The 26,664-nt window shown below is 42.6% G+C and overlaps 2 protein-coding genes across 2 annotated transcripts; both read left to right on the top strand.

The window, feature by feature from the left end:
- The first annotated feature begins 603 nt into the window (after window positions 1-603).
- Window positions 604-9,634, top strand: LOC142069286 (stromelysin-1-like). The gene is made up of 9 exons (XM_075119939.1): window positions 604-842; window positions 1,161-1,309; window positions 1,404-1,529; window positions 3,708-3,869; window positions 4,716-4,860; window positions 6,146-6,279; window positions 6,873-7,032; window positions 9,112-9,215; window positions 9,406-9,634. Exons 1-9 carry the CDS (start codon window positions 652-654, stop codon window positions 9,507-9,509), a joined length of 1,275 nt encoding a protein of 424 aa, XP_074976040.1. The 5' UTR covers window positions 604-651; the 3' UTR covers window positions 9,510-9,634.
- A 7,772-nt stretch (window positions 9,635-17,406) lies between these two features.
- On the top strand, window positions 17,407-26,440 carry LOC125633984 (interstitial collagenase). The gene is made up of 10 exons (XM_048844077.2): window positions 17,407-17,635; window positions 18,495-18,739; window positions 19,082-19,230; window positions 19,325-19,450; window positions 20,902-21,063; window positions 21,487-21,604; window positions 22,392-22,525; window positions 23,891-24,050; window positions 25,770-25,873; window positions 26,109-26,440. The coding sequence occupies exons 1-10, from the start codon at window positions 17,531-17,533 to the stop codon at window positions 26,207-26,209; spliced, it is 1,404 nt and encodes a 467-aa protein (XP_048700034.2). The 5' UTR covers window positions 17,407-17,530; the 3' UTR covers window positions 26,210-26,440.
- Window positions 26,441-26,664: the final 224 nt, after the last annotated feature.

Raw genomic sequence — 26,664 nt, 5'->3', positions numbered from 1 at the left:
GTTTTAAAATGTTGGCCTAATTTAGGAAGGAAAGGGGGAAAAATGGGAAGGAAAGGAATAGGAAAGTATCCCGGACAGCCTCTGACAACATTGCAAAATCAGGGGGTTTCAGACGAGGTCACCTGTAGTGTGTCATACGTCTGCTAAAAGTAGCTTTGTGTATGTTTTGTGGAAAATCAGAGGATGTTATAAACTGTGAGTCATGTCACTGTTGACTTTACAGAGCACCCAAGTGATATATATACTGCGACACTGAAGAGACATGCACAGAAAAGCTAGAGACTGAGAGGTTTTGTTAAACTAGTGGTAGGATAAAGAAGTGACGTTGAAAATGAAGAATCTTGCATTCCAGATCTTACTCTGTGTAGCATTTTCTTATGCTTTTCCAGTAGTTCCAGAAATGGAGAAGAAAAATGAAGAAGACATGCAATTTGCTGAGGTAATGGTTGTAGACAGTATATATGATTAAAGCTGATAGGAAGAATTAGTCTTTTATTATATTAAGATCACAGGAATAATTATATAACTATTAAGATTATTCTATACATTCTAAAAGAAACATGAATGTCATAAAATGTGGGTGTTTTTTCCCATCAGAAATATCTGGAAAAGTACTATAAACTTAAAACAGAGGCGGACCCTATCTTTAAAATGAAGAACAGAAAAACCATAAGTGACAAAATCCAAGAAATGCAGGCATTCTTTGGGCTGAAAGTGACTGGGGAACTGGATTCCAATACTCTGGAGGTGATGAAGCAGCCCAGGTGTGGAATACCTGATGTCGGTCAGTTCAGCACCTTTCCACGGTCTCCTAGATGGACAAAAACAGATCTGAAATATAGGTAATATTTCTGTGTGTTTCCTTGAGTGCCACTGGGAATTACAGAAGGAATTAGTTTTCTATGTTTATTATTATTTATTCTTATCATTATGGTAGCACCTAGGAGCCTGAATCAGGATCACAGCCCTATTGTAGTAGGTACTAAACAAACACAGAGATAGACATATGTTGTGTATCAAGGAGCATATTGCCTAAAAAGACAAGAGATACAAATAGTAATATACAGACAACAAGGAAGCAAAATGTTTAACTTGAAGTACATGTCTTGTCAGTTGCATTTTTAATTGCCTATCTTTATTTCCTTATTATGTATTTAAAGGATTTTGAACTATACACCAGACATGGCACCCGCTGATGTAGATGAAGCGATTGAGAAGGCTTGGAACGTCTGGAGCAGCGTGACCCCACTGAAATTCACCAGAGTTTACGAAGGCGACGCAGATATAATGATCTCCTTTGTGGCTGGATGTAAGAGAATCCCCATGTGTCCATGATAAATATTGACACATTTACTTACAGTCCCAATTGAGAAGAATCATACTTTTTATGTATCCTTTTCTAGTTCATGGTGACTTCTATTCCTTTGATGGAGTGGGTGGAACTCTCGCTCATGCCTATGCACCTGGCGAAGGTATTGGTGGAGATGCCCACTTTGATGAGGATGAATACTGGACAAAAGATTTGAAAGGTAGGAATCCCTTACTATTTCACTAGCATTCTCCACTGTGCAGTATTTGATTTTAAGAGCTATTTGCTCATTTTTACACTGGAAAGAGATGGGGGCGCAAAAGTAATGCAGCTTAGCAATAACTACATATACAGGGTGGGAACCTGCTGTACTTCTCAGCGGAGTTCTCCTTGAAATCAGTGGTTCAGATTCTGGTCTCAATGACACCCATGACAATCCATAGTAATGCCACTGAAGTCAATGCACTGACTACAACTGTGGCTCCCGTGGAGTGACTGGAATTACCCTGGAGGTGGACTGGTTTGACTGAGTTAGACAATAGGCATTACTGAGTTAGACAATATGGCATGAAACTGTGCCCTCAGGGTGAGGCTCTTAGCAGTTGTAAAATACTGAACTCACCACTTTTTAAATAAAAAAAAGTATTAAAGTGATGATAACTTTTAACGACCTTGTGCAGGGAAAACGATGTGTGTTCAGTGGATGAGTGTATTTGTGGTGCATGTTGAGTGCTTCTGTCTAATGTGCTTTATCGTGGGATATATTGTGAGATCACAAGCTATAGGATTCAATGCAGGAATTATGGAGTGAAATTCCATGGCCTGTGTTATTCAGAAAGTCAGTCGAGACAATCATAATAGCCTCTTCTGGCATCTGAACTCATCAATATTAACAAAACCTTGATTATATGTAAGGAGGGATATTTCTGCAGTATGAACAGATGCTTTCATGGTGGCTGGCCTCAGATTTGTTTCCTTGAAGGAAAAAAAAAGTAATAACCAGGCCTACATAGTCCAAAACGAATTCTTTTCACAATCTTTTTTTAACTTTTCCTCACAGGTCATGTTTTGTAAACCTGTTATCATTTTGGTTTCTCTGCTCTGGATGCTTTCTGATTTTTCCACATCTTTCTTAAACTGTGGCACCCAAAACTGGACACAGTACTCCAGCTGATGCCTCACAAGAAGCACAATTCCCTCTTGTGTCTTACATATGACCAGTGGTGAGCTGGAGCCGGTTCCCACCGGTTCGCTAGAACCGGTTGTTAAATTTAGAAGTCCTTTCAGAACCGGTTGTTCCGCGAGGGACAATTTAACAGGCCAAATTAAAAAAACTAAACAGGCCAAACTAAATTTAACAGGCCAAAAGTGGTGCCTTAGGTGCTGACTCCATGGTGCTCCAGCCCTGGAGCACCCAAGGGGAAAATTTGGTGGGTGCAGAGCACCCCAGCCCCAGCCCCAGCCCCAGCTCCAGCTCCAGCTCCACTCTGCTCCGCCTCTGCCACTGAACACGCCGCCCCGCTCTGCTTCTCTGCCATCTCCCCCCCCCCCCCCCCCCCCCGCTTCCCCCTGTTCGCGCGGGAAGCCGGGGCAGGCTGAGAAGTAGGCCGCGGCTTCCCGCTCAGGCCCAGGGACACGGAGGTGAGCTGGGGCGGGGGCACGAGAAGGGCTGCCCATGCCACAGCAGGTAAATGGGAGGGGGCACAGGGGAAGCGCTCCCCACCCCAGCTCACCTCCGCCACCCTCGGCCTGAGTGGGAAGCCGCCGCCTGCTTCTCAGCTCTCCCCGGCTTCCCCCCAGAACAGCTGATTCGCGGGAAACCGGGGGTGGGGGTGTGGAGAAGCAGAGCGGGGCAGCACGTTCAGGGGAGGAGGCAGAGCGGAGGTGAGGTGAGCTGGGGCGGGGAGCTGCCGGTGGGTTCTCTGCACCCACCAAATTTTCCCCGTGCGTGCTCCAGGACCTGGGTCCTAGGACTCTGCTGTGTGTGGCGGAGGGGAGGAGGCGGGAGGAGACGGGGTGGTGGTGGTTCAGAGCCTGAGTCCCACTGTGACCTGGATCCAAGCCCTGACATTTTGCAGTGTGAACACAGCTCAAGCTGCAGACCAGAGTCAGAAGGTGTGTGTAGTGCCATATGGATGCGCTAATATGGCTATGAGACCTGGGTTTACAATGCAGAATGGATGCTTAAGTATGGGCTTGGAGACATTGCATTCTCAGTCCCAGGTCCCACAGAGCCAAATTTACAGTGCAGTGTAGACATGCCCTTTGTTTCCCTTTTTTAAAGATAGCTACCATGTTTGCCCTTCTCCACTCCTCTGGGACCTCACCTGTCCTTTCCTGTTGTTTTACGGGGACATGTATTTAATTTACATGCATGCTATGCTTTTTATATTTTTAGGATTCAACTTGTTCCTTGTTGCTGCTCATGAGTTTGGCCACTCACTGGGTCTTGGTCATTCAAATGTCCTCGGCTCCTTGATGTATCCAGCCTATCTGCAGACAGAGACCAGAAACTACAGGCTCCCTCAGGATGATGTTGATGGCATTCAGACCCTATATGGTAAGGAGGAAACATCACTTTTTTTTAAAGTTTCTCTCCTACAGGTTACAAACAATTTGATGAGAATTTGTAATCAAGATCAACTGTGGCCGACTTGTGTGGGGTGTGAAGGGGGTAAGGAGCCTCACCCTTAGAGCAGTGTACAGGGGCTGGCTGTAATTGCAGTCCTTGCTCTTACCTTTACACAGGGACTGTGTTCCCTCTTCTGTCCATTTGGGTGCTAATCATAGCCAAAGGAATGAGAAGCAGGTAAGGCCATGGCTCACTCTATCTCCATCTGCACGAGCCAGCTCAACTGGCTACCTGTGACGAGGAGTACATAGTGTTGCCCCTTCTTCATGCATATTAGGCACCCCCCTCCCTGTAGAGGTGAGTGCTTCCTGGGCATCACTAATCCGAAAGGTTTAAATATGTTTCTGTATGAAACTTTGTGATGGTCTTGTGCCAGCTCCTGAGCAGATGTGAATTGGCACAGCTCCATTAATGTCAAGGAGGAGTTCAGAGAGGCATTGGTGAGGGCACTAAGCTAGGACTCCAGAAACCCGGCTTCAATTTCTTGCTTTGCCATAGAGCGTCTGTGTCACTTATCCTCTCAGTTCCTTCATCTGTAAAAAGGGGATAATAGCATTGTCCTACCCCACAGGGGTGTTGTGAGGATAAATACATTAAAGACTGTGAAGAGCTCAGATAATATGGCTGTGGTGGCCATATATATAATTACCTTGATAGAATGGGAAAACACTGTTTCAAACCCACTGAGAATTTGGCCCAGTAATGCTGTTCTCCAAGCTCTATAACAGCAATACTAACTGACCTTCCAATTCTGCTTTTAACCTCTTCCCTAAGGACCCCCAACCTCTACCGAGCCACCAGCCTCCATACCATCCACAGAAACACCAACAGAAACATCAGCAACAGACAGCTGTGACCCTCACATGACTTTTGATGCCATCACCACTCTCCGTGGGGAAATAATATTCTTTAAAGACAGGTAAATTATTTCTGTTTTGTCAACATCAAGTTTTGCTTAGATTACACTTGTAATGGCAATGCTTTGACAATTAGTTCAAGAAGGGGGTTTCCTTCCAAATGTATAGTCAACACAACCTCACAAATTTCTACTTGCCCATGCGACCTGGGCGAAGTAACTGGGCTTTTTGAGGGTGAGTAAATAATAATATTTTAAATCATCCTTAGTCATCCTGTGCACGGTCTGTTACATTTCCATGGCAATTGTGCAATCAGAGCAATCAGAGCACTTTGGCCTGCAGCCATATCACATGAAGCATTGTTCTTGACAGACTGGTGTCAGGCTATGGATGGCAGATCGAAAGGGAAAACTATGGGGCTATAGAAAGTGTTGTTGGTGATTCAGTAGGTGGCATTCCTAGCCTCCAGAGAGCATTGAACCCAGGCCCCAGCTGCAGTGCTTGGCGACATTCTACTGTTAGAAGTGCCATCTTTTCGATAAAAAGAATAGGAGGACTTGTGGCACCTTAGAGCAAATTTATTAGAGCAGCAGCTTTCGTGAGCTACAGCTCACTTCATCGGATGAGCTGTAGCTCACGAAAGCTTATGCTCTAATAAACTTGTTAGTTGCTAAGGTGCCACAAGTCCTTCTGTTCTTTTTGCGGATACAGACTAACATGGCTGCTACTCTGAAACCCATCTTTTCAATGACATCTGATACTTAACTCTTTAATGGGTCATTTAAAGATCCCAATGCACTTCTTGGAAGATGGAATAAAAGCGGCATCCCCAGGGTTTTGAGCAAATACCAACGCAGGGAATGACATTCTGCCTACATAAATGCCCCCTGAAGGTTCAACTGAAGAAATTACTCTTAAATTTCCCTCCTAAAAAGTGCAGTTTAGTGTTGCTGTGCACTACCAAAGAGCTGACACATTGCACCGAAGAGATGGCTGCATTTACATGGTGGGCAAAAGGATTCCTCCTGACCCAGCTCTTCCCTGTGCCTTACTGGAGACCAAAGGAATGGGAGGGAAAGGGGGAGGTAAAAGGGCCGGGTGGAAGAACCCCAGTGCAAATAAATGGGACAGGATTTCTCTGTAGCACTGAAGAGGGCACTACCAAACGGGCATTGCATCTCCAAGTGGACCTGATCTGTGGGTTGGGGGCATGTCCCACCACCAGCAGCTAGTGAACAAATGTACAGCTCATGTAGTAGGAATTTTTATTAAATTTCCCTGTTGATGATCTCATGAATTAATGGTAACATATAATTATATAAACAAGCAACTTGTCTTTTCAATCAGGTACATCTGGCGCAAGAGTCCTTATTTCCCAGGTATTGAGCAGGATTTAATTTCTTCCTTCTGGCCAACTCTACCATCTGGCTTTCAAGCCGCTTATGAAATTGACAAGAAGGATCAAGTGTTTCTTTTTAAAGGTATTTCTATTGAATTTCTAGATATTCTTCTTACATGTGGAAATGAAGAAGCAATTATTATTAATAATAATAACACCACCACCTAGCACTGACATAACTTTTCACCTTCAAAGTGCTGTTTCACAGTCATTAACTAAATAAACCTCACAACAGTCCTGTGAAATATGCCTATTTCATAATCAGGAAAACTGAGAGTGAAGTTAACTGATGTGCTTAAGGTAGAGGAGAGGATCAGTTATATATTTGAGCTAAAGTGTTTAAAATGGAGTGCTTACATTTAGTCAACTAAATTCATATTTAGGCACCTAACTAAGTGGCCTGATTTTCAGAGGTGCTGAACAATCCCAGCTCCCATGGAGGGAAAATGTTTTTTTTTAACTACTGTAATGAATTTATAAAGCAAAAGATCCAAATGTCCTGAAACATTAAACATTCCAGCTGCCTTGCAGGAAAGGAATGTCTTCAAATTCAATGCTATCTAATGGAATTCACCCCGCAGGGAACATAAAAGTTTCCTTTAAAGTTTCAATTAAATACTGCTTAATCTCATCAGAAGTCCCTATCAAGCTTTTCTATCTTGTTTTTCTTGACAGGCAACCAATACTGGGTTGTCAAAGGAGAGTTTGTACAGCCAGGTTTTCCTAGGAACATCCATGCCCTGGGCTTTCCAAGATACGTTAAGAAAATTGATGCCGCTGTTTTTGATGGGAATACCAAAAAAACGTACTTCTTTGTAGGTGACAAGTATTGGAGGTAAGATTAAATTCTCCCAGCAAATAATCCATGCAGCTTCTTTAAAGCCTTATTAACCCTTTACATTTGGAATTAGGACAAATGTGTGGCTCCCTTGAGTAGGATTTCATGACTCATCTATTGCACACCCTATTGTAAGCTGAATGTCAATGACAACAGAGGTAGAACTCAGCTCTTCCTTTTCCTTTCCTCTTCCTTAAAACACTCAAGTTACAGAAAATTTTCCATTCGTTGCTAGTACAGTAAAAGCTTTTTTATCCGGCATGTCGGGGGAATGGGGGGTGTGGTAAGTGAAAAATTCCAGTTAACTAAGAGGAAAGGAGTTTGCGTGTGGGAGAAGGTGAGGGGCTGGGACACGGGAGGGGGTGCGGGGTGCCGGATCCGGAGGGCACTCACCTCAGACGTCTCCTCACAAGCAGCAACCTGTCCCTGCTGTTCCTATGTGGAGGTGTAGCTAGGCAGCTCCGTGCTCTGCCCCTGCCCTACCCCAAGTGCCTGCTCCACAGCTGCCATTGGCCAGAAACCTTGGCCAATGGGAGCTGCGGGGGTGGCACCTGAGGGAGGAGGCAGCACACTTGTTTCTTGTCATTTTTGTTTTCTCTTTCTTGTGACCAATGCTCTACGCAAAGTTCCATCCCAGCACCTTTATTAGCAGACGCTGAGCCCTGGTGTCATTGCAAAGAACAGTTAATAGGAGAGCATCATAAACCCAGCAGTAAAAATCTCGACTACCCTTCCAGTCTCTGTTCTTAGTCCAAGTTTAAGGTACCCCCCTCCTTTTGAGCATTGGCTGATTCTTGTGTGTGATGCAGGCCTGTAGGGACCTCATGTTTTGGCTGCTCCTTGTGCCCATCACCCAGCCCTGGCTCTATTCCCTATTTGTGCCTCTGGTGTCCCTGCAGCTCATGACTACCGTGAGCTGTCTCCCCCCGGTGGTATGCCCCACCTCCAGTGGTAGGAGAGCTGGTAGCATAACCCACACACCTCCTGGGTGTGGTGCTCTGTCCCATTGAGTGGCACCGAACCTCGCAGAGAGAGATTAATGAGTTTGCTCTACAGCCTTAGCTAACGGCCATATGGCTTTTAGCTCCAGAGGTCCCAGGTTCAATCCCACCCACTGACGACCAGGGTCTGTTGGTATTACAGGGTGGGGCTCATCTGGGATTTCAGCTGGGAAGTCTCTGAAGCTCAGGATGCGCTTCCTCAGCTAGGAGAAGTATGTAACCCACACACCTCCTGGGTGCATCCAGTGGCACTGAGACCACTTAGAGAGAGATTAATGAGTTTGCTCTACAGCCTTAGCTAATGGCCACGTGGCTTTTAGCTCATGCAGTAGAGGCTAATGCATTTAGCTCCAGAGGTCTCAGGTTTGATCCCTATGACCAGGGCCTGTCGGTGTTACAGTAGCAGGTGGGATTTCCTATCAGCTCTATAGCCACCAGTAGCTGTGTGAGGGTGGAAAGACCAGCCCCTCCTCTTGTTTCAACCCCTACCCGATCAGGGCTGGGGCAAGGCTGGCCTTTACAGCACTGCTGCTGTCCCGTGCAGTGGGGAACTGCACTCAAGCAGTTTCTAAAATTAAATTAAGAAAATAGTTCTACAAATAGACGGGTTTTGTAACCACTCCCCCCCCCAAAGCACCCCTACTTCTTCTTGGGTGAAGAAGTTATCACATAACTAAGGGCTCACTTGCAAAGTCTTATGCATATGCTTAGCTTCACTCAGGTGACTAGTCCCATTGACAACTCATAAGCACAAAGCAAGTCATGTACAGAAATGTCTTTGCAGGATGAGGGCCCAGATGTCAAGGTTGCACACTTGGGCCCCACACCACTCCTCCTACAGCAATCAAGTAGGAAAAACAAACTTTTTAGTCAGACTAGCTGAGGACGACTGTGCATCGATTAGTCAAGGTGAAAGTATTCATATAGTATGGATTTAAACAATTCAATGAGTTACAGTAGCTCATGGTTAGTGAGTTTTAGCTAAGGGCAGGACTTACTTGTTGTAAAGGTCAGTTGGACTCAATATTAAATATCACATGTTCATGTATTATTTTCATTTCCTTTCTTCACTCAGTTATGATGAAGTCACTGAATCCATGGAAAAGGGTTATCCAAGACGCATATCAGTTGACTTTCCAAGAATTGGCAATAAGGTCGATGCTGCTTTTCAGGAAAAAGGTAAATAAAAAAAATACTTTGATAGTTGAATATATTGGAAAATTTGCATTTCCATAGACTCAAGAATCATTACAGAAATTAGTAAGGGTGTTTCTTTAGGTGTACACATTTTAATTTGCAGCAGTGTTTGTGGAAAGAGAATGAATATACATTTGTACAAAGTAATTATTCATTTTGTTTCTATTTCTAGGACATTTCTATTTTTTCCATGGATCAAAGCAGTATGAAATAGACACCAAGTCCAAGAAAGTTATTCGTGAAATGAAGAGCAATAGTTGGTTTGGTTGCAAATAAGAGCAGACACACAAGGTGATGGTGCAAAAGAAACAGAACCCAATTTTGTATGCGTTACAGATGGCGTTTCATAGATTTTTTGTTTTTAATCAGTGTTATTCATCTTTTACTTTATGTCTGAGTCACATAAGAGCTGCAATCCCGGATAAATATTAGTTTAAATAACAGAAAAATGTTAAATATAATATATATAGTTTTAACTTATCTTCATATTGTATTTAGGCTATTTATTAATCTATTTGTCACTGAGCAATAAAGCTATTTTATGTTTGTGTATATAACAGTCTTTGTTTCTTTTGGTCCAGACTCATGGTCTTTCTGGTCAGCAGTACGAGTGAAGGGGCCATTTAATTTAATTGCACTGCAGTCTGAACTCCCAGCTCAGCCTTTCAGACAATATGATGACTTTAAGAGACTCCATTCGCTGTAGAGGAGAGGCAGAGCAGGAGGCAGAAGTAAATGGGCAGCTCCAGGGTAGAAGCAAGGGGAAATGATCTTAAGGGAAGGGGATAGATATTAGAAGAAGAAGAAGATAAAAGCACAGCACTAGACGTTCACTCCCTGCTTCATAAGAGTTGATAGTTCTAAGATACCTATAAGCCATCTAAGACATTGTCATGCATTATGCTGGACACTGACCATGTGGAAGTTCACTGCGCTCTGGTGATAGCACACAAGTATGTTTACTCCTAAAGCACATCTCGACTACATGAGCTATTTTGTACAGGGCCTATGACAAGCAGTTGAGTAGTCCTGATTCCATCCAGTAGAGGGCAGTCACACCCATGTTCCCTTCCAGTCCTATGATTCTATGATTCAATTGTTGGTGACTGGAACTGGATATAGCTATGTCAGCACCAGGTGGAAATTGTTCATAGATAGAGCACTGAGCCCTTACCCAAATCAGGTCCCTTTATGGTGTCTTAAATTGAGCACCCAAAATCCGAGGCACCCACGATCACCAATCACATTTGAAAATCTCAGCTATGGCGTGTGAGCCCAACCCTGCTCTCACTGATGCCAAAAGTTATGTGCAAACCTAATGACTGCATTCAGAGTAGTATCAGGCCCTGAATAAACACACACTGTGAGAATGTAACTCATTGCTTATTACTGTCACAAATGCGTGTACACAGTCGAGATTTTCCATCAACAATCAGATCATTGTTCAGTATAGTCCAGTATGCAGCAGTGGCCAGTGTGTTGCTTCATAGGAAAGAGAAACACAAGTTATAATGCTCCTAGCAGGCAATTTCCAGAGGAGGTGCAGTGTGGACCTCCCTGCTGGAGAAAAGAATGCTCTCGCATGGCCTGAATAGGAGATGAATGTTCAGAGGATTTGGAAATTCAGCTCCATCATTGCCCTGCCTGGCAGTGTTTAGTCCCCTCTCTAGATAGACACACATGCATGGAGATTTTCAAATGAATTGAGTCTGACCTGGAAGTGATTCCTGCACAAAGGGATGTTAGTGGATCCAGCATCCTTATTGTCGAAGAGGAAATTATGGTAGATTAGGCTTCTGGGAGGAACACACACCCTAGGCTGGAAAGGAAGGGAGACCCACCAGGAGCCACACAGAAGGCACAACTAAGACAGCAAGCCCTGCCATTAAACAAAGACTATCTGATTCATATGAGTTGTCATTATGCAGCTGTCAGAAAAGGGGTACAAGCCTCTCCCCCTGCGGCTGGCATCCTCAGCAACATCATACATACCTATGGCTCCATATTTATACACACTAGCCTCAGGGGTCAAATTTTGAGATTTCTACTCAGCATTGTGCCCACAGGAGGATGATGTCTTCTTCTGGTGTTCCTACTAGGGGCTCTGGCCAAGGGAATGCTGCCTGTGGGGTTATCAACCCTGGCATAGCAAGGGCCAGACAATGGTATGAGACTTTCCTGAGAGAGAGGCTCTGAGAAAGGAGGGTATAGCAATCAGCAAGTCAAATCTCTGTGGAAGAACAAGAGATTCTCATTACGGAGATCATTTCTAGGTTCGATCTCTTCATGGGCAAGGCTTCAAAAAACACCTCTGCGGCTATGAAAGTTTCTACATGGGATGATATACTAAGAAAAGTGAATGATTTTAGTGGGTAATCGACAGCACCAAGAAACGGGGGGGGTGGGAGGGGGGGAAGAAGGAACAGAATAAGATGGCAAAAGTTAGCAACAGGGCATACTTGACAATGTTGCTGAGTCCTGCCAATCGAAGAACCACAACAACCTCACTAAAACCTTCCCAGTGCCCCTGTGGATGAGCACTCAAATACAAACAATGATGAGTGTGGAAAATTTAGGCCCCATGACCAAGTGTCTGCTTCCTCCTGAATCTCCGTCCTGTGTCCTGTTTCAACAAGACCAACCAACCATCCAGGGGGGAGAAAGCAGATACTTGAGACTTCATCATGACATCTATCTCCTGGGGCTCCTTTCTGCTGGTTTCCATTGATGTGTCCCAAAGGGAAATAATTCAGCAAATGTCTCTGTAATGTATGTACCTCTCCTTTCAGAAATCTCTGCTATTGCCATCCCTCACTATATTTTGAATGGAGGTCCCTCTGCCTGCTTCCTGTGGCAGCCTGTGCCCCTTGTGATGGAGAATGAAAGAAAAGATAATTCTCCACTCTGAGGTGGAGATGATGGTGTTAAACCATTAGTGAAGAATTTGAACTTATGAATTTTGGGGGGACTTTCTAAGGCCTCATGCCCAATATCCAGGATGCTGCTGCTGATTGGTGCATGCGCCATATGAAGCAGAGAGAAAGTTTCCTGACCAATAGTGGGGAACATATTATCCAAAGCATAAGAGCTAGGCCCGGATTCTGGGCTCTGTGGTGGCTCAGTACTTGGGCTTTGCTGGTACACCAGGGCCACAAAGGAGGCAGAACTGGCCACTTGGGCATCACCCCTGGCATAAGGGAGATTCTGGTAAAATAGAGCCAGCAGGACATTCCCATATCACTCCCCTAACAGCCCCCAGTGTAAGGGAGCACCAGGGGTGTGGTGGTGGATTATGGGGGGACATGTTGAAGGAGAGATATAGTCAGAGCACAGTACATTCCTGCTATTCTGTACAATGTTCAGCATAGTGTAAGATAGACCAGCTCCTAAGGACTGTTCTAGCTTTTATTGTTCTCTTCCTTCGCTGTCTCCAGAATTAAGATTGTGGTGCAACAGTCCTTTACCCCATCCCCTATTCCTGCATTCAGTTTAGCTTAACCAGGCCTGAGAATCAAGTTTTAATTGCTGCGTAGGATTGTTGCTTGGTAGTACAGGTAGGATCAATGGGCGGAGAGAGGCATGGGTGGTTCCAATAGAGCTAAGAACCTTATTAAAGATAACCTGGAAGTGATGCAAATAGTCAGCACTGATTTTTCAGTGTCTTACCGCACAAGGACTATTCCAATGGGTAAGGTGAGCAGATTATGGCACTATAGTAACAATGAGATTTCTCCCAAAATCCATGTGACTGTGGAAGACACTTGTTTCAGTTGTCTACAAAAATAACCTGGAACAGATTTTTTTTCTCCCTTTTCCCCCTATGACTAGAGAGGTGTTAACAGGCCACTTTACCTTGAATGGTCCCTTCAAATATGTGTTAACTACTTACATTAAATAATTTGTTCCACCTTGTATTTAGCTGTTACACTCTGAGGCATTGGCTTCACTTGCAAGTTAGAGCACATTAAATCAGCCCTGGACGCCCTAACTCCTGAGGTGTCCACACTGGCAAGGCACTTAGAGCGCCTGGACTCTGCAGCTGGAGCGATCCTGGTAATCCACCTCCACGAGAGGCATAACGCTTGCTGCGCCCCGGCTGAAACACCTGGGTGACAGTGTGGACGACGTGTTGCATTACTGCAAGTGGCCACTCTTGTCATTGTTTTGAACTCGGCTGCAGGTATGCGGATATCCCCTTCCAAAGCTCCTTTTCTGACAGCCAGCTGCTTAGTTGCTCCGGGACAAAGGAAACCATTACTGTGGAATGCTGCTGCCGCCGAGGCAGGCTTGTGTGCGGAGGGCAGGGGGGCTCATGTCAGAGTTTCCCCCTGCTGCTGTCTGAACTTACAAGATAGCATGCTGACACACTCTCTGCTCCCCAAAACACACTGTCTCTCCCCCACATACACACAACACACTCCCTGTCACACTCCGCCCCCCTTTTGAAAAACACGCTGCAGCCACTTGCACACTGGGATAGCTACCACAATGCACTGCTCTCTGTGGTGTGCAAGAGCTGCTAATGTGGCCATGCCAGTGAGCTTCAAGCTGACAGTGTAAACACACGGCAGCGCTTCCCCTGCTGCTGTCTCTGAGGGCTGGTTTAATTCCCGGCGCTCTACATCTGCAAGTGTAGCCATACCCTGAGTACATTTCCCAGACCTGAAGAAGAGCTCTGTGTAAACTTAAAAGCTTGCGTCTCTTACCAACAGAAGTTGACTCAAAAAACGATATTACCTCATCCATCTTGTCTCTCTAGACAACTCTAAGGCATTTGACTTGGTATCACATGACATTTTGATTAACAAAGTAGAATGATAAAATTAACATGGCATGGATTAAAAGCTTGATAAATCTCAAAATGTAATTGTAAATGGGGAATTATCACTGAGCAGGTGTGTTGCTAGTGAGGTCTTTCAGTGATCAGTTCTTGCTCCTGTGCTATTTAACTGTTTTTATCAATGACCTGGAAGAAAACATAGAACCATCCCTGATTAAGTTTGCAGATGACACCAATATTGGGAGAGTGGTAAATTATCAAGGGAACAAGTCACTGATTCAGAGTGATCTGGCTCGCTTGGTAAGCAGGAAGGAAGCAAACAATATGTGTTTTAATATGGCTAAATGTAAAGCTATACATGTTGGAACAAAGAATGTAGTCTATATTCCAAGGACTTTATCCGAGAAAACAGTGACTTTAAAAAAGATTTGGGGAAATGAACACGAGCTCCCAGTGGGACGTTTTGGCCAAAAGGACTAATGCGATCCTTGGATGCAAAACCACTGTGATCATCTAGTTTGCCTCCTGCATAACACAGGCCATAACATTTTACCCAGTTTATGCTGCAGTGGAGGGAATTATGTTTGCTACTACATAACTGAGCACTATTAGGCACAATAACTTGTGGCTGAAGTAGGCCATATCTTTGATAAAGACATCCAGTCATTGAATTAAAGACTCCAGCTGAGGGTGCATTGACCGCTTTCCTTGGTAAACTGTTCCAGGGATAAAACACCCGCACTATTAAAAAGGTTGGTCTTATTTTGCACCTTTGTCCATTCAAACACTAACTTGCAATGATGATTTACTGCAACAACCAAAACAATTTTAAAAACCCAACATAAAATAGTATTTTTCCTTTGTCGATTGTGCTGACAATCAAATGCATCTGTTCATGGCAATGTTAAATTATGTCTACATTCATCACAGAAGCAAGAAAAATGAAATCTAGAACATAAATTGAGTAACCATTTTGATTTTCAAAAGTACTCACCATTAAGAATGAAATCCTGGCCCCGCTGAAGTTAATGAAAGATTTGCCATTGACCTGAGTGGGTCAGGGATTCACACTGTATATTCTCCCCTATAGAAGGAATGTGTCTGGTTGAGTCAGTATTGGCCAATATGCCGTTCTGAATGGTTTGGTGGCCCCTTCACTGTCTATAGGATTTAAGTTGTAATTAAAATTCCTTTTCTGGCCTTGCTGCTGGTGAAGAAGACCTTCCAGATGGAACCCAGTGCAGACCTGTCTGAATATAATTATGGGCAGAAGCAGTAGCTCTAAAAGATAATATATTGCTGTCATTTGGCTCAATAGAGATTAACTCTGAAGCCTAATGACAACAAGTTAAATGTCAACATCTTACAATGCTTTACATTTTCCTAAACAACACATAAAATTTCAGCTTTGCAGACCAGCTCAGGAAGGGCTTTGAGGATGTGGAAGGGAAAGGTGCAGAGATGTTGACTGGAGAAGCTGTCAGGAGGTTAGAGTCATATGGAGTGGAGGAGGGATGGGAGGAGTCAAGTGGCCCCTATTGTAGTTCTTTGGGGATGATTTCGGGTTAGGGACGTAAGGAAAGGAGGTATCACATCAGTAAGTGTAGATGCAGGCTCACAGAAGGTTATCCAGATCTCAGAGAGATGGCAGTGATCTTCTTTTTGATGCAGTGGGTATTCCAGAGGGAGTAATAGATAAAGAGTGTGGCTCATATTTCCTGTAGATTCCCTGGAATCTATACAAATCGGGGGATATCTGTGAAGCGGAGTGGCAAACAAAGTGTATGACTCTGATGGAAACTGCACCAGGGGATCCCAACCAGTCTTCCCTTCCCAGGTAAATTCCAGCCTGGGATTCAGCAGTCCAGGCTGGCACAGAGCAGTGTGCCTGCAAGAATGATTAATCTGTCCCATATTGTTTTTGTACTCAGGAAACAGTTTATTGGCTTCTAAAAGTGGCACTCCTTTGCCTATCCTTAAAATAGAGTCCAACTGATTTCAGTTGATGACGTTACGTCTGAGACTGGGCAAGTCACTGAGATGTAACTCAGGAGCTGGCCCCATCTATCACCTGTCAGAGTGTTACTGTTTAAATACAACTGACTAATTATACTAACTCAGCATTTATCCCTCCTCCCCTGCCCTCTCCTCACCTCTCTGAATTGAGGGAATATGAGCCTCCTGGCTTTGCTGATGGCCTGAGCCGACGTCACAGAAGTCATGACTTTTGGGTGAAACTGGGCATTTTGTTTGTTTTATCTGATTGATTGATTGATAATTCTCCTAAAGCAGAATCTACACTGTTTGGTTAAAGAAAATGTCCAACATTAGCTATCACCTCATTTACGATAACACACATCAAGAGCTTGTATGAAGTCTTAAAGAGACAAATTTCATGGGGAGGCCTCCTTTTTCTCAAGTTAGTATCAAAATGTGCAGGGCCCCAATGTGAATTTTCTAGCGGTTAAAGAAAGCATGATATACAACACTGATGTACAATAGCACAGTGTATGGCTTTTGTGTTCAACTTTGTGCATAAAAAAGTGACTCATTAGCAAAAAAGCTTGTTTCAGCATAACATTATTTTGCATGAAGACATTACTTTTTATTGCTTCAGAAGAGATGAAAAGCAGACCCTGTTAGGGTACAAATGGCAGTGCAAGATGTTTGCACATAAAGGTACAAATTGTCCTCTTAGAACAAATACAGAACTTGCTAGTGCCACCTACTGGTGGAAAAGTATAACTGACTATAGCTCTTGCCACAGCAAATGCTGAAATTGTTAAAACCAGCTCTTTGAATTGCAAATTATTGTTCTTAATTTTCATAGTACTAAAAAATGGTATAAATGGCAAAACTACGGGCCAAATTTCCCCCTCATGAAGGAAAACGCGCAGAAGGAGGAAACCCCAACGTGGCTGCCCTTGAGGAATTTCTCCTGCCTTGTTTTGTCGGGAGGTTGCAGGCGGGGGGAGGGGGGGAGAAAGGGCAGGATCCCCTGAGAGGAAGAGGCCCTGGGTCCAGCCCCAATTTCATGAGTATTCATGGCCCTCCATACAATTTCCACACCCAGATGTGGCCCTCGGGCCAAAATGTTTGCCCACCACTGTTCTAGATGGAGGTTGCTGTGTTTATTTTCATAACTAGGGCTACCATAATGTTTTTCTGAATTTTCTGAAAAAGTGGGAGCACTTGGATGGGACACAATCTAAATGAGGAAGGAAAGGAATTTGGAATCATCATACTCTTTCATTTGAAAACCTCTTCCTTTCTTATTAATCATATTATCTGATTGTGAAAATAGGGGGAGGGAGTTCTGTTTGTTGTGTCACCCCTTGATGATGAAACTATTGTTAGGTATCGGTTTTCTTGCTAATCAGGGGAAGTTCTACACAATGAGTCAGATCATAACTGATGTCCACAGCTGCTATATAAACAGGGCTATCTGAGAGACATGTATGTAGCAGCTATAGAATAAGCAGTGTTAGTGTAACAAGGCACAGAAGTGACAATAGGAATGAAGACCCTTCTGCTTCTGCTGTTATTATATGTAGCATCCTCCTCTGCTTTTCCTTTGGCTCCAGAGACAAAAGATGAAGACAAAAACGTCCAGTTTGTGGAGGTAAATATTTACTATGAATTTCAGACACTCTAAATTAAATGGCAAGAAGGAGCCTTCTTATCAGTTTTACAAAATTTTACCTTATAATTGTCAAACTGCAGTTGTATTTCTTATGTTTTAGAAACAGTCCTGATGTTAAGAGGTATCAAGTTGCAGAAGTTTTAAGGGAAATATTTCCCTTTGGCAGCAGTTTAGTTTTGTCTGAATTATGATAATGACTGTCAGAAGCGATATAATAAAGTAATAATATACTACAGAAACATGGCATTAATTATGTTATCTAGCAACCAGATTGTGTTGATCTATAAAAATGTACGCCCCAATTCAGCAAGGTACTTAACTCTGTACCTAACTTTAAGCTCATAAATAGTCTCGTTGTCAGGCTTCTAAATCCATATTTGGTTGATAAATAGATGGCTTCAAAAGTGCTGAGCATCCAGAATCCTCCATTGGTTTCATTGAGAATCATAACTGAGTAGTGGCGGAGGGACAGATCTTATTAGCCTTTACTGATTTGAGCAGCCCCGGAGAAGTCAATTGGATTACTCATGTAATAAAGGGCTGTGGGAAGATGTTGCAATATACCAATTTAGAGTAAATAACTGAAGAGTAAATTTTAGATTTTTAAAGATACATTTTGCAAAAGCTTTCATTGTAAAACAGGAAATCTAGAGGTCAGTAGGAAAACTATACTATATTATCTCTTACTGTTTAAATAAATCCCTGCAGAAAGCGATCTGTCTTGACTCCTGGAAAACACAGACCCCAGGCACATGGGTGTAATATTGTAAATGTTTAAACTGTTTTGCATGACTTAATGAATACAAATGACCCAAAGCTCTGTTCTTGTTTTTGTCAGACTTATCTACGAAATTTCTACAAGCTTGAAACAGACAAGGAGTCTCTCTTTAAGAATAAAAACATTGACCCTGTAACTGAAAAACTCAAGGAAATGCAGGCATTCTTTGGGCTGAAGGTGACTGGGAAACCAGATGTTGACACTTTGGCGGTGATGAAGAAGCCCAGGTGTGGTGTACCTGATATTGGTCAGTATGTCCTCACTGATGGGAATCCAAAATGGGAAAGAAAGAATCTGACGTACAGGTAACATTTTTCTAAAGAATTTATTGAGCAAAAGAGTTAAGGCCAAAATTTTCATATGATTTGCCAAAAGTTCCAAAGTTAGGCACTTAATTCCATATTTAGGCACCAAGATTAAAAAGTGTTCTGTTTTTAAAGGGAGTATGCAACCAACGTTAAAGTCTGTGGGAGTTGTAAATACTCAGAATTTGACAATCAAGTCACTTAATATGCTGCCAAAATGTGGCTTTAAGGTGTCTAACTTTAGGCACCAAATTTGAAATATTTTTGCCTAAACCAATATATTCTACATAAACTACAAGTGTAGATACCAAAATGTGTATATTACTTTATGGGTTATTTTAGGATTGTGAACTACACACCAGATATGAATCCAGCAGATGTGGACAAAGCAATCCAAAAGGCGTTTAAACTTTGGAGCAACGTGTCACCACTAACATTCAAAAGGATCTATGATGGCAATGCAGATATAATGATGTCTTTTGAAACTGGAGGTAAGAACGTTATACAAATACAAACATTAGCCATCATCAGTTATAGAAGAGCTTTGCAATAAGAATTAAGTTAATTATCCTTTTTTATTTTTAGATCATCGTGACAATTCTCCCTTTGATGGACCTAATGGACTCCTGGCTCATGCCTTTCAGCCTGGCAATGGTATAGGTGGAGATGTCCACTTTGATGAGGAGGAAAATTGGACAAAAGGCTCAAATGGTAGGAGATTCATTACTACCCCTGTTTATACAGGATCACATTGTGCAATCTTTGCTCACGCTAAGTTGTAACTTAGGCTCAGACCCACAAAAGACTGGGTTATAGGATATTCTGACTCTCTTTCAATCTCCCCTGTTGAAGATGATCCACTGTGTATAAATAATTAAATATTAATTGGGTGAGAGGGTGAAGGAGCATGACTACAGTCCAGTGGTTCAGGCACTCACCACAGAGGTGAGAAGCCCATGTTCAAATCCCTTCTTATCAGGCAGAGGAGGGAATTGAATCAGCATCTTTCACCTCCTGAGTGAATGCCCTAATCACAGGGATAAAACTTCTCTGGGAAGATTCTGCCTCCTCCTCTCTCGCTGGCCATTTTGTGTGGCATTAGGCATGTTCTGAGCACATCTGCTGGATTGGCCCCCACAGACTGGATTGGTGGAGGAACACCTAGTTTCACCTGTTTAAGGATCATGCTTGGGGCTTAGATGTGAAACAAGTGTCTGGGCACCTGCCTGAGGCAGTACTGTGCCTGCCCAGAGGTAGAAACATTGGCTGTCTGGGGGACTTTTACAGTGAAAATCTAGGTGCTGGGGGAACTTAGGTGCCTACAGAGTTAAGTGGCAGCTGAACAGGGATTTTGAGGATCCTAGTGACATTTAGATTTCTAAAGTGGGAATTAGGCACCTAAGTCCTTACATGGACCTGAGCCTTACTCCACGAGCTGTTCCTTTGATGTCAGGTATTACCCTGTGTGAATGAGGGTAGCCGAATCTGGCACTCTGACTGGTTTTTCCTCCCTCGCTTCTTCAACAAACGTATCTGAGGGAAACGGCTCTGTAGGATGACATGTTTTGGTGAGGTTCAGATTGGGTTGTTTCAGTCTGGCACGTTTTATGATGGGTTTTGCAAAAGAAATTGTGGTGCTTAGAAAAGTTAGTTTTCTTTGGCAGCGAGGAAACATCAGTCCATGCTGAAATTATCACAAACTCTTCAAGACAGGGACAGTGCCTTTCTGTGCCCAGGACGAGCACAATGGGTTTGATACTGACTGGGGTCTTTGGGGACCACTGCAATTCTCCTCTCATATGTTTTCATGTAAATAAGGAATAATTTTATTAAAGTCAGTGACTCTCCATTTATTTCAATGGAATTATTCCTGATTTACAGCAGTCTAAGAAGGAAATTTGGGGCATTTTTTGAAGGGTTGGGGGGTTACAATAAGGGCAAAGGAAGCAGTGACTGGGGCCTGATTGGTCTGTATGTCCATATAAAAAATCTTCTCTTTCTACATTTCTTCATATTATTTTTGCAGAATTACTGAAAGAATCATGAGTGTCTCTAATGTGCTTTGGGCTGGCATGTATAGGTATTTCCTACTTAGACAGATGTATTATAGATTCAAACACAGTTCACTTATATTAAATGTACATTTTTTTTTAATTCCTCAGGATACAACTTGTTCTTTGTCGCTGCCCATGAACTTGGCCATTCACTGGGTCTGTCTCATTCTACTGATCCTGGTGCCCTGATGTACCCCACCTATTCCTACATTGAGCCGAAGGAATTTCATCTTCCCCAGGATGACATTAACGGCATTCAAAAGGTCTATGGTAAGAAAAATAAATGTTTAGTCATATGCTGGGTTATGCAGAATGCTGATTAACCAATAATACATGTGTATTTTACGAAACATTCTACTAATTCTAGAAACATTCTAGTGTTGCTGCACAGAGCAATTCCAGTTTTGCTGAGCTCCTGTTAACTAGAGGTGTGCAATGGCCCTGAAGGTGGTTTCACTGAAGTTCAGCTCCTCTGCATGCCCATTCTTGCAGACTTTAGTAGTTAGAGCCTCACCTCTGCTGAGTTTAGGAGCGTTACAGACCTGAAGTTACCTGGTAGAACCCTGATTAATGACCACCACCACAGTTTTTCAGGAGAAGGTTTTGTGTGTCCACCAAGTCCTTCATAACGTTGGTTTTCAGCTGTATTTCTCCATATTATATAATGCCAATTTTTCTTTAATCTTCATGCAGGACAGTCAGATAACCCCGTTCAACCAACCGGACCCACAACGCCAGTAACTTGTGACCGCAAATTGACTTTTGATGCCGTCGCTACCATGCGTGGAGAACTGCTGTTCTTTAAGGGCAGGTAACAGCAAAGAACTTCTGAGTTACTTCTTTGAACTGCAGTACTTAAAAGGAAACAATATTTCAGATCATTTAATTCCCATGAGACATGAGGGGAAACAGTAATTTAGAAATGTAGCACTAACAATAAAAATCACATACAAAAGGAGGCCCAAAGTCTCTGACGATGGGTGCCTAGCTTTACCTAACATTTCTCTCAGGCATGACAAAATGCTTTAGCTGTTTCCAAAGTGGCTGCATCAAATGGTGAGATGGCTATAGGGCACCAACCATTGTACTGTAGTTTCTAAGGAATTCTAATTCTTTTCAATGGGAACTCTGACCCAGATTCTGCTATGCACAGCTCTGATCAGAGGAGAGGAACTTAAATGTTTGTGGTCTACTGGCTAAGGCTGGTGAAGGTAAGTCAGGACTGCCCCCTAGATTCTATTCCAACTACTCTGCCGCTGTAATCAGTGGAATGATAGGTTTGTTACCACTCTACATTCCGTTAAAAAGAGGGCAGCTGCAAACTCATGTTTTGCAATTGGTATGTTTATGTGACACACTGGGACTCTCCTTTGTCATGACCCCACCACATTGTAGCTCATTGGCAGGGATAGAGCCTGTGCCCTCCGGCACCAAAACTACTAAAAGATTAGCTCTAGTAGGTATCAGTCATAGCAGACTCTTTTCCTCACTGTGGATCAAACTCTAAAGGGAGACAGAATTAGACACACTTCACCTTTGTATTACATTTATGGCATGTGCAGGAACAGTTTATAATATGCCAATTTTATTTAAACCAGGTATTTCTGGCGCAAGCATCCTCAGATGACAGAGGTCGACCTCAATTTCATTTCTTTATTCTGGCCAAATCTGCCATCTGGAATTCAAGCTGCTTATGAAAATGTTGAAAGGGATCAAGTTTTTCTTTTTAAAGGTAATGGAATCCGAAATGTGTTAGTTCTTCTGACATATGAATTTACTGTGAATACTTTGCTCCACAGAACGTGCAATTCTCCTTAGATGACACTGCATGAAACAACTCAAATGTTCAAATTACAAAAGCCCCCAAAATGTGTGAATAGCGAAATTAAAGGTCGCTTATCTATTTAATGTAAATGTTCTGAAAAGCAAGATATGAAAATGGCTTCACTTTTCTGTCAAATCCAGTTTTATCATAGGAAATAACATATGGCTATTAAGAAGAACTTTGACTAGATTCAAAATCTGCTGTGGACTAGATCACTAGCGGCCTTGAATTAATACACTAATGATCAGTATTAAGTCAAAGAACTAGCAGCTGTTTTGAAAAGCATTCAGCAGAGTATTGGTTAATTATTGATGACACATCCGAAGGTCTGCCAGGCACCTTTGGAACACAGGGAACAAAAGACCTCCAGAGATCTTAGAATCTAGGTGAAGACAGGACATACAGATGGGGGTAATTACTGGAGGTGGTCAAAAAATGAAAACCTATGTATGTGAAAAATTTAAAAACTGTTTCTCTTTGGAAGTGTTTAAGAGAGATCACTTTTGGTAAGCAAACATATAAAGAAGCATTTCAATACTATTTTTGTTACAAATTTTGATAAGAATATCAAAAGGGATACAAAATTTTCCACCCAAAATGTTGCTAATGCTGACACTCGTTTGTGAAAAATTTTGTTTTCATAAATAGGCCGTTTGTTGATGAAAATAACTGTCTGTTCAAAATAGTTCAACCAGCTCTAGTAACTATTTACTGAAGTGGAGAGAGGGAGAGAGAGAAAAGAACAGGGTTATCTACATAAGATCACCTAATCATTTAGATAAGACATATGCTCTTATTAATAGTTAAATTTCTGTATATACATCTAACTATTTAGACATGTATACGCCTCCATCACCAAAGTATATGAACACAATCCAAGTATTGTTAATCTTCTGCATCCCAGTAAACAATTCTTGGTGGATTACTTAACAATTTGTAGAATTCAAGGAGTCTTCTCCCAAAATGTATAAAGTGTATAAGTGTACGGGAAGGGTTCTTCTTGGACTCATTGCTCCAAGGTCTAATTCAGAAACATGAAGGACATCTCCTCTGGGCTTTACACTATGTTTAAAATACAACGATCAGTGCCATTCCTTATTTTACTGGAAGTAAAGGGCAGAATGAAATCTCAGCTGTACATGTCTGTTGAAAATGAAGTTGCTTTGTTATCATCATTGTAATGAAAGTACTAAGCCAGAAGCCATGATCAGATGTTGTTTAGTATGAGCAGAAGCTGCTGGTGAAAACTTTAATTCTATTTTTTCTTTGCAGAGAACAAGTATTGGGTCCTCAGTGGGTATGACTTAGTGTATAACCGCCCAAAAAGCATCTATGACTTTGGCTTCCCAAAAAATGTTAAGAGAATTAATGCAGCTTTCAGTGATGAGAATACAGGGAAAACATACTTCTTTGTAAGTGACAAGTACTGGAGGTAAGATTTAATGTTCAACAGAGTTAAGGTATATTTCTCTCTTTAGGCTTGGAGGGTTAATATGGAAACATAAAATAACATGTAATAGGGATTAAACAAATTGGATTCCACAAAACTGAATAGGGTTTGATGGAAGTTAGTTTTAAAACCTAGGGAGTCTGATAGAAAACGCTAACCTTTCTTCTATAGGTTTTTCCCAATCATCCTGTAGAAATCTGTGGCAGGGATGTAATTACATTCTAGAGGATGAGACACAAAACCTGTAGAAACCTAGTAAGTTCTTTAAGAATTACGCAAAGGATGTAAGGTTCTGAAATTGTACTCCTGGGTCTCTCAAACTTCAAGCTAACAGAACTATTAATATACTGGATTTTTGTTCCTTCGGTGTGAACAGTCAAATGGGTTTGATTATGCAGTAGTTTGTGGTTACGGTTTGTTTATATTTCATAGGAGCTCAGCAAACTTTTACAATAAACTACCTCACTGAACTAATACCTGCATCACATTGCAATGGCTCTTTGGCTTCTCCTCTGAAAACAATTTAGAATTCAGTTGAATGGAGCTCTTGGAATCCCAATATCAGGAGCAGCGCTGGAAGGGCGGGAGTGGGGGCTTGCCACTCCAAAATTTGCCTTTATTCCCCGGCAGCCACCCCGTAGCTGCTGCTGCTCTCCAGCCATCCAGCTCTGAAGGCACAGTGGAGAGAGTGGTAGCTGCTAGCCGGGTGCCCAGCTCCAGCAGCAGCGGAGAAGTAAGCCCTGGAGGGGTACTGGGGTGCCTGAGAGCAGTCCCCAGCCCATGTCCCTGCCTGCTGGGGCACGCTGCACAGAGCAGGTGGAGGATCCAGGGCTACCCCACAGAAGCCCAGACTGAACCGCTCTGGCCTGGGCTTCTGTTTCCAGCCCCCCACAGTTGCTGTTCTCCCAGGGCTCTGCCAGCCCCCGAGCTGGGTTCCCCTGCCTGGGCAGCTCTCACCAGTTGCGAGCAGCCAGCACCCTGCACTGCCCAGCTCTGGCTTCCAGCCTCTGACCAGGCCCCAGGGCAGTGCCACGGAGGGGGCAGGGCCTTGAGGCAATTTTCTGTTTGGCCCACCTCAGCCCCTCCACTGGGAGCTGGTGCCACCCCTGCATAATATAACAGTAAACCCCTCAAAGATACAGATGACTTTTAATTAATAAATTATATATCTGTTGAGCAGTTGACATTAAGACAAATATGATTTCAGAGTTACACATACAGGGCTTCTGCTTCCCCATGCTGGAGCTCCACTTTCCCAGGAAACACTGATTGGCTAGGATGTGGTGGCCAAAGCTGTATATAGGCAAGAAGAGTTTTATTCCTTTGGGGCAGCCTTGCAAAACTGTCCAGCAAACTCACCAGCTCAGTCTCTAGCTTATCTTTACCACACATGCAGTTCCTGCCTGTCCCTGCCCATTCAGCCAAAACTCCTATACACGTGCACACACACACTCCTGAGGTGAAAGCTCAATGGAAGTTTTGCCACTGAGTTCAATGGGGCCAGAATTTCCACCTCTAGACTCTCTCATATGCACGCAAACCTGAAAACATAATAGCAAGGATTTTAAGAGTTCAGTTAGTTTAGCTCATTCTTAATGGATTTTCTACCAAGAATAGACTCATTTATGTGTCAGGGTTTGTTTTCGACTTTTTAAATGTCATTTATTTACCATACATTATAAATATATTTCTTCTGTTCAGATACGATGAAAACAGTCGGTCCATGGATCAGGGTTATCCAAAGAAGATAATCAATGACTTCCGAGGAATTAGCAAAAAAATTGATGCTGCTTTCCAGCATGGTAGTAAGTAAAACAAACCTTTAAAAACAGTTTACTATGCTAGAATATTTGTGCTTCTCTAGGTTGAAGAAATCTTTAAAAGACAATCATTATTCATATTTTCACTACTGTACTAAGATCAGAAATTAACACAAATTAATATGTAGGTACTGTCAATGTTATATTTTGCTTTATAGAAATATTTGTTGGAAAACATTTCACCTATAAAATATAACATTCAATTTATTTTTATTTCTAGGATATATCTATTTCTTCCAAGGAACAAGACAGTTCCAGTTTGATCCTAACATCAAGAGAGTTGTCAGTGTCATGAAAAGCAATAGCTGGTTTAATTGCTGATTAATTCCATTGATTTCCTTCTTGCGTGTTGCAATTGTTTTATATGCAGTGTTATTAATCTATTAATAGATCTTAAAAAATCAAAAAAATTGTACTGTTCTCTGGCCTGATCCTCTGGGAGTTCTGTCTGAATAACTACAGAATGTTATAGTACTGTCATGATGTAAATTATTGTATTATTATAGGCTGGACTTTCAATTACCCATAAAGTATATTATATTTGTGCTACCACTTCCTGTGTCTTGTGATCATTGCCACTTCTCAAGAGCTACACTCTGCTCCCAAGCACAAGCTGAGTAAATGGACTGTGCACAAGGAAATTACACAGAGTCTTAAGGTATAAAAATCTTCCCCCAACTCAAAAGCAGAGAATGGAGCAGCCACATTGCTCTAGGCTGCATTACCATCCATGGCCCACTGGAAAATTTCTGTGGAGCCAATATATCCCCTCTCTC

Source organism: Caretta caretta, chromosome 1 (genome assembly GCF_965140235.1).
Source record: "Caretta caretta isolate rCarCar2 chromosome 1, rCarCar1.hap1, whole genome shotgun sequence".
Classification (NCBI taxonomy): Eukaryota; Metazoa; Chordata; order Testudines; family Cheloniidae; genus Caretta; species Caretta caretta.
The sequence above is the reverse complement of the archived record's forward strand: the minus strand, read 5'-3'. Positions and strand labels throughout refer to the sequence as shown.